Source organism: Eurosta solidaginis, chromosome 4, assembly GCF_040869045.1.
Source record: "Eurosta solidaginis isolate ZX-2024a chromosome 4, ASM4086904v1, whole genome shotgun sequence".
Lineage (NCBI taxonomy): Eukaryota > Metazoa > Arthropoda > Insecta > Diptera > Tephritidae > Eurosta > Eurosta solidaginis.
Genome location: NC_090322.1, coordinates 22,569,347 through 22,590,172, shown reverse-complemented (window position 1 = coordinate 22,590,172; position 20,826 = coordinate 22,569,347). Strand labels below are relative to the sequence as shown.

The 20,826-nt window shown below is 39.5% G+C and overlaps 1 protein-coding gene across 1 annotated transcript; it reads left to right on the top strand.

Moving 5' to 3' along the window:
• Positions 1–1,166: 1,166 nt before the first annotated feature.
• On the top strand, positions 1,167–10,585 carry LOC137249246 (zinc finger protein 879-like). The gene is made up of 5 exons (XM_067780565.1): positions 1,167–1,917; positions 1,994–2,895; positions 2,960–3,059; positions 9,732–9,899; positions 9,974–10,585. Exons 1-5 carry the CDS (start codon positions 1,265–1,267, stop codon positions 10,266–10,268), a joined length of 2,118 nt encoding a protein of 705 aa, XP_067636666.1. The 5' UTR covers positions 1,167–1,264; the 3' UTR covers positions 10,269–10,585.
• The last annotated feature ends 10,241 nt before the right edge of the window (positions 10,586–20,826 follow it).

Sequence of the window (20,826 nt, the reverse complement as noted above, 5' to 3'; positions counted from 1 at the left end):
CAATAGTACCGACCGGTTTTTCGTACGAATTTAAACTACAGTTGAAGTCAACTTTAACTGTAGTTTAAGCTCGCACTGAAAACCGGGCATTAAACGGTTGAATAAAACTAATTTCCTCTTGGATTCTGATCCTTGGCATATTAAGTTAAAAAACGCGTCTTTGGGTACCCCTATGCGGCCCTAACTTTAGGTGCGGGACTTAAATTGCAATATCACTAAATTTCGAAATTTAAAAGCTTATATTTCGATAACTAAGAGCTTCCTAGAGGATTTCATTTTTATGGTAATAGTCTAGATTTTTTTTTTCAGTGCACAACATTACAACAACCACGTGATAATTGCCATCTTGAAGTGCAAATATCTCCGGACAGTGATACATTTTTTTCCTTAAAGCCTTCCGCGATTTACAACCATTTGTGAATTTGTGTGTGTTAGTGCAGTCGCGTGGCTTCGTGACACACGTATTTGTTGTCAGCTACACGTTGATGAAAATCAAAAATTTTTGATTTTTTCATTTGACGCTAGCTTATTTGATAGTCGCGCGGTGTGATTGACAAAACGCAGTGTTGTGTTTAGTTTGTGTCGACATTCAAAATGAACAAGTGCGCGGAAGAACAGCAATTCATATTAAAATTTATTGAAAATTTTCAATGTTTAGCAGCTTTATGGAATGCAAAGCTTCTATTATTATTTAATAAAATTTTTATTAATTTTTTTTATTATTTAATAAAACTGCTGTAGTTGCAAGTAAAAAAGTCATCATCCGATGACGACATATTCACGTCCGAACGCTGCGGTTTCTCAATACAAATGTTGATTGATGGCTTTTTATTTGATAGTCGCGGGGCAAGCGTCAAATACCCGACACGCACACATACAAAAATTCAGTCAATCTGGTTGTAAATCGCGGAAGGCTTTTATTGTTATCGAAGTCAATACGCGTCTTTTGACACCTCTTCCAATATTTTCGGACGCGTAGTAGCAGTCAACCCCTATTCTAGACTTTTACCATTTTTAGGGCCCCTTCTACAAATCAACAGAAGTTTGAAAATCATATATTCCTTTGGCAATTCAACGAACGGTCCGGATACCAGAACTAGAATATCGATAAAAAATACCCGATATATTGGCCTCCATATTGATTAATCGCATCGGCTATGCTCATCACTGTACGCCAAATCGGTGCGCATAGCATTTTTTGTTTACAGAAAAATTCAATCATTGTATCAAAGTTGGAGCAATTAAAAGAAATAAGTCCACCAATATGGATATAATGAGTGAGCAATATTTAGAGAGCCTTTGTCGTACTTGTATGCATGAAATAGTTGAAGCAACTTCAGTAGAACCCAACGCCATGTCAGAGCAGCAGTGGCAATATGTATTTGATTCAATTGATGAATGTGGCGCTAAAAGAATTGCGGAACTGATAACTAACACAATGCCGCAAATCAAAGTGCATCTATTTGATGAGCTTCCAAAGAAAATTTGCTTAGATTGCGTACAGCAATTGCTAAGTGCGTATAGATTCCAGCAAATGTGCACGCAGTCCGATCAGCAAATGCGTGAACTGATTGCGAAAAGAAATATAGACGCAAATCCTGAGCCATCAGTTGGAAATGAAATAAGCGCGGAAGAATATTTGGCACCAGAGTTAACCTTGGAAGTCACAGATTTGGAGGCTGGGGAAAGCTTTTCAGAAGTGCAACAAGCAAGTGCTGCTGGCACTATACACGGCAATGACGAAGTAATGGAACATTGTGAGGATTCGCAAATTGATCTCAGCGAATTCCTTAAAAATGAACAATTCTTGAATGAGCCCACAATTGAATATAGTGATTATGAAACATTACAATCAGCGGCCACTGTAAAAGACGAAGAATTAACAGTAGAAACTGATGAAAAGCAAGTCAGCATGACGTAAGTACAAATATTTAATTTATTTATTTTAAATCAATATTACCATATTCATTTATGAAACCTATTCTCTTTGTAGTTCTCCGGCCCATATGTGCCATAAGAAAACGAATGAACAGTCACGAAACATTGTTTGTCGTTTGTGTATGAAAACGCTCAGTAACAAATTTGCATTAGCTAGACATATGAGGCGTAGGCACAATAAAGCCATTTCAAGACCAACTTGTGAACTATGTAACGTGACGTTCAGCAGACGGTTTACATTAATGCGGCATATAAGCCAACAACATTCTATCGACAATTCACATACACCATCTGGCAAGCTTCCTTGTGAGCTGTGTGAAAAAACGTTTATATCTAAGAAATTATTAGCGAAACATAAACGGATACGGCATTTTACTGTAACATCAAAAAAAAAAGTTATTGTACAATGTGACCTGTGTGAGACCACGTTCAGCAGGCGATCTTCATTGATAAGGCATGAAAGGCGGAAGCATACTACCGACCCACATTTTAAAGAAATGCCAAAGGAAAGGGCAACTTGTGATCTGTGTTTGAAAACGTTTAGCAACCAGTTTTCCGTAGAGAGACATAAAAGAGCAGTGCATTATAGCAACAGAGCAGACAAAAAAGTGAAGAGGACGCCAACTTGTGATCAATGCGATATAACGTTTAGCAGGTGGTCTTCGTTAGTAAGGCATAATAGAAGTCAACACTCTGCTGAAAAATCGCAGAAAATTGCTATTAAGATACGTTGTGATCAATGTGAGAGAACGTTCAATTCACCACTTTTATTAGCTAGACATCAAAGACTAAGACATTTTACCCATCAGACCATTAATAAGCATATACCTTGTGATGTGTGTGGGAACACATTTAGCAATCACTATACATTAATGCGGCATAAAATGCGTTTGCATACTTCCAACGAAACAGTTCAAAAGGAATTTGCACAGCATAAATGCAAATTTTGTAAAAAAGGTAAGGATTTTAAAACAATAATACAATTTTATTGATATGCAATTTAAGGAACGTTTATTTGCAGGTTTTGAAGATTCGAATGCGCTGAGTGATCATATAGGTGTACACACAGGCCTGCGACCGTACTTGTGTTCTCACTGTGGGACAACATTCGTTACGGAACGGTAATGATTACAATTCAAACTCATATATACATATATTTTGGGTCACAAGCGATAATAACTTCACTAACTTGGCAATATTTCAAAATGTGCAACTATTGCTGCGAATGATGTTGTTGTTACAGTAGCAGTGTTAATGTCCTTTGCCGGATGTAGATCCGGTACCATCCGGTAGCAAGCATCATTAAGATACTAGCCCGACCATCGCGGGAACGATTTAGTATGACCACATTAAACCTTTTAGGCCACATCGCCCGCCCACCCTCTTGGGGTCCCCAGATCCTCGGCTGCTAAAGAAACAGGACTCGCCCAGGGCAGGAAAAACTTTGAAAGGGTTGCGCTACACAACCCCTTGCATCAGTTTGGTATTTTAGTCGCCTCGTACGACAGGCATACCTGACGCGGGTATATTCTGAGCCTCCTAACCCGCCTAGGGGATTGCTGCCGATGCAGTTACATAGCTTAGATGTATGTCAAACTATTTTTTAATGTCTCATAGATAAAATAATCCTTTGCAATATCTCCAAAGCTCAAATATACTGGCGCGTTTCTAACTTGTGGTTACAAATATATCTTGTCCCTTCTGTATTTGTATAGATCTTAGAAAAGGAAAGGTATATGTAATTAGGTACAAAAAATTACTAATACTTTCCGTGTATTCACGGTAAACTGGATTTTGTTAACACAGAACATCCAAAATAGGACAAAAACCTTCTAAACGTCAAACGGGACAATACCGCGCGCAACTTAATAAAACCTGTTTACAGTACAAAACCGGTTTAAGAAACTGTTTTTTTTTTTTTTTTTTTTTTTGTGGTGCTAAGGATGTGGGCAGTCCTTTGACAGGTCGAATTTATGTGCCAAATTACCACGGCTGTACCATTTTTATACCCCTAAAACCTTCATACAATTTAAAATATAATTTTTCAATTTTAAATTAATTGCATAAAATGAATTTACAGGTGTTCCTAAAGCCAAGGTAATTGAAAAGGCTTTTATGAAAAAATATCTAAGATAGCACGCTTTTCCAACAAATCTTGATTTATGGCGCTCTTTGTTTTATATATTCTGTGATAGTGCATTTTGGGACTGTCAGCCAACTATTCAATTACAATGTGGAACCAACGCTTGTAATACCCATGTCTATATTATTGTTGTTGTTGTTGTAGCAGTGCTTCGCCCCACCTAATAGGTACGACCGATCACAAATTATCGTCAATATTCTCTAACGGGACTCCACGGAAACTTGCTCTTTTAACAGTGGTGGCCCATAATGAGAGGGGTGATAGAGGCGTTGGTTCCACATTACAATTGAAGAGATGCAAGTTTAGGGTATTGTTCTTTGAGTACTGGATTCACCGGGCAATTCCTGGCATAGAGGTCCGACGCCTGTTTATGGAGTTCACTGAGGACCTGCTTATGTTTTTTGGCTTCATACGGCTGTGTTCTCGGGTGCCGTTGTTGTTGTTGTTGTTGTAGCAATGCTCGCCCCACCTAATAGCCGTGACCGATCACAAAATGTCATCAATATCCTCTAACGGGAGTCCAAGGAAACTTGTCGTTTCAACAGGGGCGGACCAGTGTTAGAGGCGTTGGTTCCACATTACAATTGAAGAGATGGTTGGTGTCATGTTGGGACACATTGCAAGCGGGGCATACATTTTGTATGTCAGGGTTGATTCTGGATAGGTAAGAGTTTAACCTGTTACAGTATCCAGAACGAAGTTGAGCAAGAGTGACACGCGTTTCCCTGGGGAGTATGCGTTCCTCTTCCGCAAGTTTTGGATAATTTTCGTTAAGTACTGGATTCACCGGGCAATTCCCGGCATAAAGGTCCGACGCCTGTTTATGGAGTTCACCAAGGACCTGCTTGTGTTTTTTCACTTCATACGGCTGGGTTCTCAGGTGCCGTATTTCCTCAAAATGCTTACGGAGATGACTCCTTAAGCCCCTAGGCGGTGCTGGTTCATCAATCAGATGTCTGTTGGGATGCCCAGGTTTCTGGGTATTCAACAAGAACTGTTTGGTCAGCATCTCATTTCTCTCCCTGATGGGGAGTATTCTTGCCTCATTATGCAGATGGTGTTCTGGGGACATAAGAAGACAGCCCGTGGCGATTCTGAGAGCAGTATTTTGGCAGGCCTGTAGTTTCTTCCAGTGGGTGATTTTTAGGCTTGGCGACCATATGGGTGACGCGTAGCACGTAATCGGCTGGCTAATTGCTTTGTATGTAGTCATGAGCGTTTCTTTATCTTTTCCCCAAGTACTGCCAGCGAGGGATTTGAGGATTTTGTTACGGCTCTGAATTCTCGGAACAATTGCGGCTGCGTGCTCAACAAAATGTAGATCCTGATCAAACGTCACACCCAAGATTTTGGGGTGTCGGACAGTCGGTAGCGTAGTGCCATCGACGTGGATGTTCAAAATGGTCGACATTTGGGGCGTTCATGTTGTAAATAAGGTCGCGGAAGATTTAGTCGGTGATAATGCCAGGTTTCGCGAGGCGAAAAAACTGGAGAGATCAGGGAGGTAGCCGTTTATTTTATTGCATAGCGCATCGATCTTTGGGCCTGGGCCTGTGGCCATTATTGTGCAGTCATCGGCGTAGGAAACGATTGTGACTCCTTCCGGTGGTGAAGGTAGCTTAGATATGTAGAAATAAAACAAAAGTGGGGATAGGACACCACCCTGTGGCACCCCCTGTTTAATTCTCCTTGGTTTTGATGTTTCGTTTCTAAATTGCACCGATGCCTGCCGACCACCCAGATAATTTGCGGTCCACCTTTTAAGACATGGGGGAAGGGTAGACCATTCCAGGTCCTGCAGTAACGAGCCATGGTTGACCGTATCAAAAGCTTTTGATAGGTCTAGCGCTACGAGTACTGTTCTATGGTGGGGGTATTGATTTAAACCGCAATTTATCTGGGTGCTAATGGCATTCAGCGCGGTGGTAGTGCTATGGAGTTTTCTGAAGCCATGCTGATGAGGGGCTAGCTGTAAATTTGCTTGGAAATAAGGGAGCAGAATGGCTTCAAGCGTCTTTGCCACTGGCGATAGGAGAATTATAATTAAAATTATTAATGTATGATCATGAAAAAAAGTTAATTGTTCTATTAAAGGTGATGCACTATCTTGAAGTCTAAAAGTGGCTCATGTTGTCATTTAATTTCTAATAAAAGTAAAATCTTTATATATGAAGCTTAAATCCATTGCACATATCGGAAGTTACGACTCACCTATGTTAGCTGGTTTCCCAGGCTTTAGTAGCGGGACCACCTTGGCCATTTTCCATTTCTCAGGTATGACAAAGGTGGAAAGAGACAGATTGAAAACATGTGCTAAATATTTGACCCCTCTTTCCCTAGGTTTTAAGCATTGGCATGGCTATGCCGTCTGGGCCCACTGCTTTGGATGGTTTAGCACGACCAATGGCGTCCTCAGCCTCTTTAGCGGTGATGGTGATTGGTGACGCGCTGAATTTGTGATTATGTGCGCGTCTATTGGCTCTCCGTCTATCTTTGTCGACCGTAGGATGCATTATATATTGTCGGCAGAAAGCGCTCGCGCATTTTTTCGCGTCCGACAGCACTTTGTCGCCAAAGGCGATGGAAACTTTGTCTTTGTGCTTAGTCGGATTCGATAGGGACTTTACGGTGGACCAAAGTTTACCCACACCGGTAGAGAGGTTACAACCTCTTAGGTGCTCCTCCCATTTCGCCCGCTTGTGTTCATGTACAAGCAATCTGATTTATATCCCTTATTTGGGGGTCGCCTGGGTCAAGCTGTCTTATAAGGTCACGTTCTCTCGCTAAGTTTGCGGCCTCCGCCGGGAAGTGGGGCCGGATTTTGGGAATTCTCCCGGCGGGAATGAAATGTGCCGAAGCGGATTTAATGACCTTACGGAAGGCACGCTCCCCTTGGCGGGCATCAGTCGGGATAGGGAGGGCAGCTAGGCGGCTGTCTGTAAAGGATTTATATTCTTCCCACTTTCCTTTTTTGAATTTTATGAAAGTGCGTTTTTCAGTGACGATGAAGTCGGCGTTACGCTCAAGCGAAATAAGTATGGGCAAGTGGTCGGATGCCAATGTTACCATCGGCTGCCAGTTGACGCAGTTTACGAGTTCTGCGCTCACGATTGAGATATCTGGCGAGCTGTGACAGCTTCCTACCATACGTGTGGGGGCGTCTCCGTTTATTGTGCAGAACGTCGTTTCTTCTATTTGATCCGCCAACATCTCACCCCTACTGTCCTCCCGCAAGTTTGAATGCCATAGATCATGATGGGCATTGAAATCGCCTAAGATAATGCGATTGTTGCCAGTGAGTAAGGCCCTGATATTAGGGCGGTATCCATTGGGGCAACAGGTGGCAGGAGGGATGTAGATGTTGATGATTTCTAGGTTTGCATCGCCTGACCGGACAGATAGGCCTTGACGTTCTAAGACATTGTCCCTGCGGTCGATGCCAGGATCAAATATACAATATTGCACAAAGTGGTGTATGATAAACGCGAGACGGTCCCCCAGCGGGTCAGGGGGTTAGAATATACCCGCGGTAGGTATGCCTGTCGTAAGAGGCGACTAAAATACCGGATTGGCCTGAAGGTTTAATGTGGCCATATAAATCGTTCCCGAGATAGTCGGGCCAGCACCTTAATGATGTTGTGTTACCGGAGCGTACCGGATCTGTAAACGGCAAAGGACCATCACATCGATCACTCCCTAAACCTTCGGGGAGCAACCGTATCGCTACAACAACAACATAAACGCGAGACCGCCTCCATTTCCGCTTTCGCGGTCTTTCCTGTGGACGTTATACCCAGAGCAGGTCTGCAATGCAGATCTTGCTGTGAGTTTAGTCTCTTGAATCGCAGCAATGCGGATGTTGTGCCGCTTCATGAAATCGACTATCTCCGTAATCTTCCCAGTTAGTCCATTACAGTTTAACTGCAGAATTCTGAAGTGCATAAGGGGAGACGTCGCCACTCTGGGGGTAAGTGACGGGTGACTACGCCTGGGTTGGGGAAAGAAATGATGTAAAAACCTTCAGCCAAACTAAAAATACTAAATGTAATCTTTAAATGCATTTTCAATACATTTTTTTACTCTTAAAGTAAAGTGCTGATTTAACTATTTTAATTAAGTTGAAAAAACTTAATTTGAAAAAGCTGTCAAACATTTTGTGATTTATTTGTTTAAAATACCGAATTATATAATCTCTATATTCTTACTATTAGATGTATCAAATAGTATTAGCTTTGTCCCACCCGTGACAAAAAAGTCAAAAAGTGTTATTCTAAATTTAGCAAGTCGTTCTTTTATTTCATATTGGTTATACAGTGGGAAACTCTTTTTAACCTTATGCAACAATTCAGTTTTGAGTTATTCGAAGTTGTTAAGGAATTATTCAACAATGAGTGAATGTCCCTCCCGTGACAAATACGTAGAAACAGTTGTTACAGCTTATATCAATTTAGGTAACGGATTTGTTTAGAAAGTTACGCTCGCATACATTATTTCCTTGCGCGTTATTTCGTGGTATCGATTGGCAAGATACTTTTGCTAAGTTCTTAGAAGGCAATAAGTTCCATACTTCCGAATTAAAATGTCTTCGTATACGGGGTACAGTTTCCCAGTGTACCATATTTTCGATACTTCCGTTTCATAATAATATATATACATATAATTGGGAAAATTAAAGGGCAATTTTCCTTTTCAGCAAATAATATACAAAAATTTAAAATTTCGTTTTTCTAAAAAAATTAAAATATTCAATGAAAAGCTTTTTTTCGACCGTCCTAATGAACCGTCCTAGAAAATATGGGAAAAATTTTACATAAAGCACGTAATAAGTATAACTATATAAACTATGCAATATAATTTAAAAAAAGTAAACCATGCTTCCTTTCCATAATGTATGTCTTTATAACATTGAAAAGATAGAAATATTAGATTAATAGTCAGCTAAAAAAAATTTAATTTTTGAACATCACTAACGGTCGCTAAAAACTATGAAAAGCTATAAGCATATTTATAAATACGATTTAATATAGTGAAGTCGCATTATGTACATATGAGAGAAATATTAAATTTTCAAGCTATATCTTGACAACCCGTTGTAACTTAGTCTTGCTTTTTTGCATATTAGTTGAAGTCTAATAGTAGAACAATTCTACAAAAGATAATTTACCCCATATGGAGCTAAAGGCATTTTAACGCTCATCTCCTCTCAACGCTCAACGCCTCTCCGGGTGCCGTATTTCCTCATAGTGCTTACGGAGATGACTCCTTAAGCCCCTTGGCTCATCAATCAGATGTCTGTTGAGATGCTCAGGTTTCTGGATATTCAACAGGAACTCTATTCTATTTTTGCATTGTAAAGGACTAAACAGCGAAATGAATAGGATTCAATCTGAGTTGATACAATTTTTGAAGTATAAACCATGGGGAATTCAGTACTCAGTACAGTTATATAAACAATGATTTAGACTGCATGGCTTGTTAAGAGACATATTTGGAACTGTATTTTGTATAGTACGTTAAGTCTAGATTAAGGAAAGCATTTGGGTAAAATAATTATCCAAAATGATATGTACTATGTATATAGAATACAACAGTAAATTATTATATCTAGATATTCATATTTATAATCGCATTATTTGTTTATTATCTACAGTAACCTAGCTCAACATCTTAAACGTCACCAGAGAATGGGTGAAGAGAAACCAGACAAATCACACGGTTGCGATGTATGTGGTGCCAGCTTTGCCAAATCAGGAGAATTGCGGCGACATAAATTGTATCATGGTGAAAGACCATTTAAATGCAAATATTGTGAATTAAGGCAAGTTATCACAACATTATCTCTTAAAAATATATAAGTTAAATAACAGTTATTATTGCGATTCTTATAAATAGCTTTGTTCGAGCGGATGATCAGCGCCGTCATATACGTACCCATACCGGAGAAAAACCCTATAAGTGCAACTACTGCGAGCGCGCTTTTGCTCAAAGTAATGATCGTATTAGACATATGCGCCTGCACATTGGTGAAAATGTTTATAGATGTGAATTGTGCCCGTCAGCGTTTCGTTTTGCCTTTGAGCTGCGTGTACACTCTGCTCAACATCTAAACGATGATGAAGAGACACGTGAGCGTAATATGAAGGCCTTAAAGGAAGCAGAAGCTAAATTGGGATTAAATGTGTCCTAAAATGCAAATCACACGCTAGATTCTAATGTGTAGGTACAAGCGTATATAAAAGAAATTCTATAGCTCTGTAAAGTTATTGATGCTTGTGATCAGGAGAGGCGTTGAGCGTTGAGAGGAGATGAGCGTTAAAATGCCTTTAGCTCCGTATGGGGTAAATTATCCTTTGTAGAATTGTTCTACTATTAGACTTCAACTAATATGCAAAAAAGCAAGACTAAGTTACAACGGGTTGTCAAGATACAGCTTGAAAATTTAATATTTCTCTCATATGTACATAATGCCCGACTTCACTATATTAAATCGTATTTATAAATATGCTTATAGCTTTTCATTGTTTTTAGCGACCGTTAGTGATGTTCAAAAATTAAATTTTTTTTAGCTGACTATTAATCTAATATTTCTATCTTTTCAATGTTATAAAGACATACGTTATGGAAAGGAAGCATGGTTTACTTTTTTTAAATTATATTGCATAGTTTATATAGTTATACTTATTACGTGCTTTATGTAACATTTTTCCCATATTTTCTATGAACATTAGGACCGTCGAAAAAAAGCTTTTCATTGAATATTTTAATTTTTTTAGAAAAACGAAATTTTAAATTTTTGTTTGTTATTTGCTGAAAAGGAAACTTGCCCTTTAATTTTCCCAATTATATATATATTATTATGAAACGGAAGTATCGAAAATATGGTACACTGGGAAACTGTACCCCGTATATGAAGACATTTTAATTCGGAAGTATGGAACTTATTGCCTTCTAAGAACTTAGCAAAAGTATCTTGCCAATCGATACCACGAAATAACGCGCAAGGAAATAATGTATGCGAGCGTAACTTTCTAAACAAATCCGTTACCTAAATTGATATAAGCTGTAACAACTGTTTCTACGTATTTGTCACGGGTGGGACATTCACTCATTGTTGAATAATTCCTTAACAACTTCGAATAACTCAAAACTGACTTGTTGCATAAGGTTAAAAAGAGTTTCCCACTGTATAACCAATATGAAATAAAAGAACGACTTGCTAAATTTAGAATAACACTTTTTGACTTTTTTGTCACGGGTGGGACAAAGCTAATACTATTTGATACATCTAATAGTAAGAATATAGAGATTATATAATTCGGTATTTTAAACAAATAAATCACAAAATGTTTGACAGCTTTTTCAAATTAAGTTTTTTCAACTTAATTAAAATAGTTAAATCAGCACTTTACTTTAAGAGTAAAAAAATGTATTGAAAATGCATTTAAAGGATACATTTAGTATTTTTAGTTTGGCTGAAGGTTTTTACATCATTTCTTTCCAGACCGTCTCCCTTTTTATAAAAAAAGAAGTAAAATAAAATAACTATATAAAATTGTATGGTAAAATAAAAGCAAAACAAAATAAACTAAATCGACGACTGAGTCTCGGCTTCCAGTTCAAAAACGTGCTATCTGAAAAAACTTGTTTCAAAAAGCGCCCTAACTAGGAATTCAAACTCTGCGATAGGGCGCTTTCAGACTGTTGCAGAGTAAGGGTGATATTCCACTTAGCCGTCGAAAGGGAATTGAATAAAGAAAGGATGTAAAGTAAATTATTGTGAAACTACAAATTCTAATTTTCATATCACATTTTTATCGATTTTTTATTTTATTAGTTTAAGCATTTTGATTAATTAAATCTTTAGCCTTATTTCCGCGGGCATTTTTTCACTGCACCGCTGCCAATCATGACTACGAGGTTTCAGCCAATTTATCTCAAATCAATACAATCAATTTATATTATATTAAAAATGACGAATAACAGAGCATAAAAGCTGTGCTCTTGCTTAAATCGAGTCTGTTGAGTTTCAATTCAACTATGAAGTGCAAGAAAACACATACTAGTTTTGGTATGCATAAAAATTAGATTGAGCAACTGTTATAAACTTGAAGATAGTCTTTGAGAGCACCTCAGTGCCAAACGTTAATAGACTAAATGACTGTAGACTATACATTTACACAACTTATGTACATGACTTAATACCAAATATTCTGGGTTTTTTTATACAGTTCTAGCAATGATTTGGCCTTCAGCTTTCTGAGAATAGGAATTATATGATCCAGTGAACTGAAGTAAAATGTTATTCTGAATTTATGTTATTTTTCACATTTCGCAGAATGCAAAAACTTCTTCAGAGATTTTTTTTAATTACTTATTTCCCAAAGTAAAATGTATCAAATATAAAGGAACAACTACCGCTTAAAATTGCATCTGATAAACTCGAAACGAATAAGCAAAGTGCCAACCAGAAGGTGATATGGTCATATCAGATCGTTGGAAAAACAAACTGTCTAGTACCTGAATGTGCTAGTAACTATGCTTACTTATTGCATATATCCTAAGTAACCCTCTAACAGGCAGAAAAAAATCAATACATGATTTTTCGCTACCAATCAGAAAAGGCTAAATCGTACATTTTTATTGTTAAAAAAACATACAATCAACATAATACAACAAAATATCAAAATACAATCTGCATTATGTTTTTTATTTTTTCATTTATCCTTCGCCTCCTTTGATCGTCGATTTCGGCTGCTGCTGCCGTTGTTGTTGTTGTTGTTGTTGTAGCGATAAGGTTGCTCCCCGAAGGCTTTGGGGAGTGTTATCGATGTGATGGTCCTTTGCCGGATGCAGATCCGGTACGCTCCGGTACCACAGCACCAATAAGGTGCTAGCCCGACCATCTCGGGAACGATTTATGTGGCCACATTAAACCTTCAGGCCATCCCCTCCCTCCCCACCCCCAAGATCCATGAGGAGCTTGGGGTCGCCAGAGCCTGGTCTGTTAGTGAAACAGGATTCGCCGCGGATAGGTGAGGTTGACAGTTGGATTTGGAGAAGCTATATATTGCGCTGGCAACCTGAAGGGTTGCGCCACACACCCCTTGAATCTGGTATTTTAGTCGCCTCTTACGACAGGCATACCTACCGCGGGTATATTCTGACCCCCTTACCCGCTGGGGTCTAAACTGCTGCCGTTGTCGTCGTCGATGGTTTCTGTTTCTGCACGCTTTGCTGAAATGCTTCAGGCATCTCCAGTCCCATAAGGTGATGATGAAAGCCCAAGAGGAGGATATTTTTGCCGACGTTTACGTCCCTGTTCCATGAGATATTACATTTTTGGCAAAACTGATATCGATGTGGAGAGAGACTTGTTTTGGCTTTGCAGTGACATCGACTGTACAGTTTGGTGGTACGAAATTCCCCGATTCGCAGTACATCCCCACCATTCGATCGTAAATGTCTGACGATCGTTCGATTGGGTGTTCGAACGTAACTTTTAACGGGTGAATTCCGATTTATTTCCGTGTCTCCAATTACAATCATTGTACGATGTTTGTGTTTGTGTTTACGATGAGCTGCTTTCGTGCAGCTTTCTCGCGGCACACGTACGTTTGAAATTTCAATCAAGTCACCTTGCGCTGTTCGAAAACACGCTGTTTCATCTCAAAATGGCGTAATCGATGCTCCGTGTATTCAATGTACTGATGTGGTTCCAGTTGCAAAATATTGTCATCCAGCACACACTTTGTCCATTTTTGTAATTTTTTTGTCGCGTATTGAAACCAGCCTGATTGTTGAAGACATGAGCGATAACCTTATAGAGTTTGAGGATTAAAATAAATTTATATATATAATACATACATATTATCTGAAAAGAAAAATTATAATTATACTGAAATGAATTAATTTCTAATACTTACATTATAAATATTTACCTTTTACTTACCTTTGAAATATTTACCTATATGAAATATTTGCTTAAAATTACTTACCTTTATTCTATACTCACCCTTTTTGGAATACCATGTATATTTACCTGTTTGAAGAACCCTGTAAATAAGAAACATAATTACTGTTTAGCGTACACATATCTATGTATACCCACATACATATGTATGCTCTCAGCAAAAGAAGTAAACGGTCCAGTGGAATGTGCTGGGCCGTTGTAAAGTGAGTTATTCGCCATCAACCTAACTAATCACGCCGCTAAATATAATAACTACGAAAACGTGAAAATTGTTAAATTAAATAATTCAACAAATAAAAATAAAGTTTATATTTTTTATACGTTTAACCTGAAAGTTATCGCGTTTTTTATTTGATAAAGTGACGTACTACCGCCCCTTAATCCCTCAGTGCACCAACTTCATAGTGCATAAATTACACATGGTCCTTTGGTACCATACAGTGAACTAGCGACCTAGGAAATAGTGAAAATAATAATTAAATATTAATTACATTGAAAACAATATATTAAAACACTAAAAACCGGTAGACGCGACGCGCTAACATATTAATCTAATACAAAGTGCTGAAAATATAAAAAGAAACAAAATTTTTAAAATACTTAAAAAATACATTACAAGTGCTGAAAACATAGAAAGACAAACAAAAGTTTCAAAATACCTACGATATATACATTATATTAAAAATTATTAGAAATAAAATAAAAATACAAATTAAGTGAGAAATATTAAAGAATACAAATATACAAGTACAGAAAAAGTAAAAGCAACAAAAGTGCATCCAATTTTACTGAGAAAGTGAGTGAGGTGAAGTGAAGAACGCAAACGGTGAAGCTACAGTGGCCAAGTTCTGAAAAAAAGACGGTGAAAATAAAAAAGGAATAAAAACCTAGAAATTATTAAAAAGAAAAAGAAGAGATATTATATAGAAAAAGTTGTCGAAAAACAGGAAGAAAAACAAAAGTTTGAAAATATTAAAAAAGGAAAGAACGTAGGAAAATAAAAGAATTTTTATAATAAAAAAAAAAAAACGTGGAGCGCTTGTTGAAAAAAATAAAAATAAAACCAAATTAGACATAATTTACAAAAAAAAAAAACGATTTTCAAAGTGGTTTGGAAACGCATCCACAAAGTTTTTAATTTTTAAACCACGAGCAGTAGACCTGCAAAAGTGGTACCCGGCAGCAAAACCGACGCAACAACAACGAAGCAGTACTGCCGCTAGCGCAACAGCATCAGCGACACCGAGCGACAACAACAACAACAATCCAGCAACAGAAAAATCAGGTGGTAAAAGCAAATATGCCAAAGTAAGTACACCTTGCCCAAAACATATGCATATATAAGTGCAGCGGAATTCCCCTAAGCAAATAATCGCACTCATCTACGGTAAAGTTGACAGGATCTTGGAAAGAATCCGTACAAAACACCGCTTTGCGCAAATCTCTCTCATTTAATAAAATTCCGCTAAGCTCTTCTTATATATACATAGGTATATTGGTAATACTATCAAATTTGTGATTCTTACATATATCCATATATACTCATACCCATATCACATATTTACTTATATACCAATCCGCTGTAAGATTTGTCGGGTCTTATACTAGAATTTCCCCTTAAAATTTTACCGTATACCGTTTCTCACAGCCACCACAACAAATTTGCTCTCCTAGAATAAATTACTTTAGATATTGGTTGCGACTTACAAAAGTACAAAAGTTACATATATACACATATGTATTCGTCCCAAATCAAAAGGCAAACTCCGCCTTAAAACTGCAAAATATTTAATGCTGTTTCGGTCCCTGAAACATTCAAAGTTAATCAGCGCATTATTGACTCTCTCAATTCCTTTTAGGTGTACTTATTATAACACCATTTAATTTAGGTAATTTGCAAATTAACTCCGCCCAACACTATTTATTTCTGTTCGCTGAATATATATATTTGTATGCACATAAACATACTTGGACTTAGATGCGCTAAGACAAGTATTTCCCACCCTCACTTGTTTATGCAAATCCGGCTAGTCAAAAGTACAGTGGCCCTCAACTTATAAAAAACAACTCAAAATACAGTGGGTCAAAAGAACTCAAATCACCCTGAAACTTTTGATACAATTTTAGAACCCCTAAATCAACTTCTTCCTATTGAATTAAATTCACAATGGGCGGCACAGGTGAAGAAAAACCACAATCCCTTCTACCCCAAGCACCAAAGAAAACAAGAGCGAAATCTCAGAGTGACGAAGAGGAAGCAGCAATCTTTAATAAAAAATTCATGTTTGAAGCCACAAGATTAGAGAAATTTTGCGACAAGTGGTGGAACATTGCGGAAACTGACCACTCGGAAGCTGGCCTCAAGACCTATCTGGAGCAACTAAACAAACACATGGCTTTGGTGGACATGGCGAATGAAAACCTTCAGATGAGCAACATTGAAGAGACAATAAGGAAATCGAGTGAGGAAAGATACGACCACATCAACGATTCAGGATTAAATACGAGACTACGGATAAATGAGATCCTCAGTAGTATTAGGCCAGCCCCAGAAGAAGCTAGCAGAACCGATCCGACTCCGCTAGCAACGCTCCCCCCTTCTAATCAACCCAATTATTTAAAGGTACCTGCATGTGACACAGAGGTCTTCTACGGAGGATATGAAGACTGGCCATCCTTTAGGGACATGTTCACTGCAGTGTACATTAGTCACCCCAAACTCTCTCCTGCCCAAAAACTTTACCATTTGAGGCAAAAAACCCGAGGTAAAGCAGCCCTCCTTATTAAAAATTACCCGCTTAATGACCAAAGTTTTGAGCTTGCGTGGAATGCATTAAAGCATCGATATGAAAACCGCAGAATTCTCGTCGACAACCAGCTCAAAACCCTCTTTAATATCCAACCCGTAACCAGCGAAAATGGTGAACGCATACAATATGTGCAAACCACAATCAATAATTGCCTCTCAACCCTTCAGGCAAACGGAGTATCCACAGCTAATTGGGACCCGATGCTAGTATATCTCTGCTCCTCCAAATTGCCAGACGAAACCCTAGCTTTATGGGAGCAATCCCTCAACTCTCGTAAGGAGTTACCTCTTTGGTCCGAATTGGACCAGTTTCTGACTACTCGGTATGAGGTGGTTGAACGCCTAACCACATATAGGCCTAACAAACCAAAGCCTAATCAATCGAATTTCACCCCGCGGTCTTCTACTCCTACTAATAACTCGTTCCACTCAAGGAACAAGACACACTCATTGCACACTGACCCAAAAAGGCAGGCTTCGTGCAAATTGTGCAACAGTAATCACTCGCTGATGAATTGTGTCAAATTTAAAGAGCTCTCAGTTCAAGATAGAAACAAATTCGTAAGGGAAAACAGGTATTGCCAGAACTGTTTGGCTTACTCCCACTCAGAAAGACAATGCGGAAGCAGTTTCACTTGCGTTTACTGCCAAAAGCGACACCACTCCCTCCTACACTACTCAGCCAACAACCAAACGCAAAACAGCTCAAAACCGAAGAAAAATCTCGTCACATCTCACGTGACCATCGATGAAGAAAAGCCTTGTACCTCTCAACAAGCGGCATCGATGAACTCTGAGCTAGCTCCTCAAAACAGCACGAAGAACGTACTCTCACACTTCTCTAGTAGTAGAGAGCGAACCTTGCTCCCTACAGCAAACATTCCCGTGTTACACAAAGGAGAAACCTTTAATATTCGTGCTCTTCTGGACCAAGGATCCCAAAAAACTTTTGTAACCTCTAGAATACAAAAGCTACTTGGTCTACCCGTTCAAAAGACCAATTACGAAATATTGGGAATGGGCGGACGAACAGTCCAGAAAGCAGATAAGGTGTGCTCAATCACCATATGTTCTCCAGATCTCAATATTAAAATCGCAACTAATGCGATCATACTCCCTCAACTGACGCAATTCTTGCCAACGTTTAAAGTCTCTTATATAGACCTCAAAGAGTACTCAACACTCTCTCTAGCAGACCCCAACTGTTTCGCGCCTGCCAAGATAGATATGGTACTAGGTAGCGACATACTCCCTCAAATACTGATTCCGGGCCTCAAAACCAATGTAGCTGGAAGTTTAATAGCCCAGAACACAATCTTCGGGTGGATATTAAGCGGGCCACTTAAGGAACAGATCTCAACATTCTCAACTCAAGTAGTTGAAACGCAAAAGGAGTTCCTCGAAGACCTACTCAAAAGGTTTTGGGAACAAGAAGAAGTGCCATCGGCTTCCTCTCTCAAAGACGATGATCTAATATGCGAAGAGCTCTACAAAAGTACCACAATCCGAAGAAATGATGGCCGCTACGTAGTAAAACTCCCATTTAAAGACTCGTTTCCCAACTCAATAGCTTTAGGGCACTCTAGACCCGCTGCTCAGCAACAATACCTCAGCGTAGAACGAAGCATTGAGAAAAAACCAGAGCTTCGAACGACCTACTCCAACGTCTTAGCGGAATACTTAACCCTAGATCATATGGAGCCCACAACCCCTCGGGAAATTATACGTGATGGAAAGTATTTCTCGTTTTACTTACCACATCATGCCGTACTCAAACCCGATAGTAAAACTACTAAAGTCCGAGTAGTTTTCAATGCATCCAAACGATTTCACTCCGGCATCTCACTCAACGACGTGCTTCATACAGGTCCCGTTTTACAAAATGATTTAATGGTCGTTATACTCAACTGGCGACTCTACAAATATGTATTTAACGGCGACATTGAGAAGATGTATCGGCAAATATATGTCCACAAGGAAGATCAAGACTTCCAACGAATACTCTTTCGTCAATTTCCTCAAGGCCAAGTAGAAGATTTTAAATTAAAAACAGTAACCTTCGGTGTTAACTGTGCTCCCTACTTGGCGATTCGCACCCTGCAGCAGCTCGCAGAAGACTGCAAAGCCGAACTCCCCCTCGCTACCAACGTTCTCCTGCGAGAGACCTACGTGGATGATATTCTCTCAGGCGGACATAACATACAGTCCATTCGCGAAACCATGACTCAGTTGATCGAAGCACTAAAGTCAGCAGGCTTCCCACTCAAAAAAATGACAGCGAACCACCCAGAAATATTGGAATCAATCCCCGAATCTGATCTTCTCGATGCGGACTTTCTAAAATTCCACGACTCAAGCTCCACAAAAACTCTTGGAGTACGCTGGAACGCACTCGAAGACTCCTTCTCTTATTCTTACAACCCCATATCAGACGCACACTCGGCAACCAAGCGATATATTCTCTCGTCCGTCGCGAAACTTTTCGACCCGGCAGGATGGCTATCGCCTATAATGATAGTAGCAAAAACTCTCCTGCAACAGCTCTGGATGGAAGGAACGGATTGGGATGAGCACATCAAACCCGGTTCACTTCTCAAATGGAAATCCTTTACGGAAGACCTCTCAGCAATTGGAGATATAAAAATTCCACGTTGGGTTCAATTCACCCCCAACGTGCCCACTCAGATACATGGTTTCTCCGACGCCTCTGAAAAGGCATATTGTGCCTGCGTCTACTTAAGAGTTCAACACAGCGATAACTCTATATCCTCTCACTTACTCGTAGCAAAAAGTAAAGTTGCACCCCTACAAACAGTGAGCCTTCCCCGATTAGAGCTCTGCGGAGCGTTACTACTCTCAAAATTAGTAAAGCATATTCGAACTTCGCTTAAACTCACAGGGAGCAACTTGACTCTGTGGACAGACTCCTCCATAGTGCTGGCTTGGCTCGAAAAGCCACCACATACATGGAAAACCTATGTAGCAAACCGCGTATCCCAGATACTCGACAATGTCAGTAACGCAACGTGGCGACATGTACCCAGTGGAGAAAATCCAGCCGATATGGGCACTCGGGGATGTCGACCCCAGGACTTGGTCGACTGTTCACTCTGGTGGAACGGCCCAAGGTGGCTCGTACACTCCCTTCCTGACTGGCCGAAAGATAGCCATCATAATGACTCACCCCCAGAACAACGACGGATAGAAGCCCTGCACTCACTGGAAAATCATGACTTTCTGGACCGGTTTTCGTCATTTGCTCGAGCATTGAGAGTCCTCGCTTACATTCGCCGATTTGTCTCGAAGTCCAGGAAACAGCTGATACCCTCCACAATTCATCTCACCCAAGAAGAGATTCGTCATGCAAAGGTGCAGCTCATTGCGAACGCTCAGAAAAACCAGTATGGAAAAGTGATTGCAGACCTCAAAGCCGCAAAGTCTCTCGGAAAAGGAAGTGCGTTGCTCCCGCTCAACCCGGTCTTGGACGAAATGGGACTATTACGCGTAAATGGACGCCTCGCCTATGCAGACATTAGTCACAACGAAAAGCACCCTATAATCATACCCGACAACTCACGGTACTGCGCTCTCCTTTTGGACTTCCTCCATGCAACCTTACTCCATGCCGATGCACAACTTATGATCCGCATGGTCCAACAAGAATATTATATTCCCCGCCTGAAACAAAGGGTGAAAAAATGCATATTTCAGTGCAAGAAATGCACTATCTATAAGCAAAAAATGAAATCTCAAGTGATGGCCGCTCTACCACCAGAGCGCGTAACTTACTCACTGCCCTTTCATACCACTGGAGTAGATTTTGCAGGGCCTTTCCTCGTCAAAACGTCAACTCTCCGACGTGCATCATACGCCAAAGCATACGTCTGCGTTTTCGTATGCTTTTCCACCAAAGCCATACATCTCGAAGTCTGCTCAGACCTCACCACTGAAGCTTTCAAAGCAGCA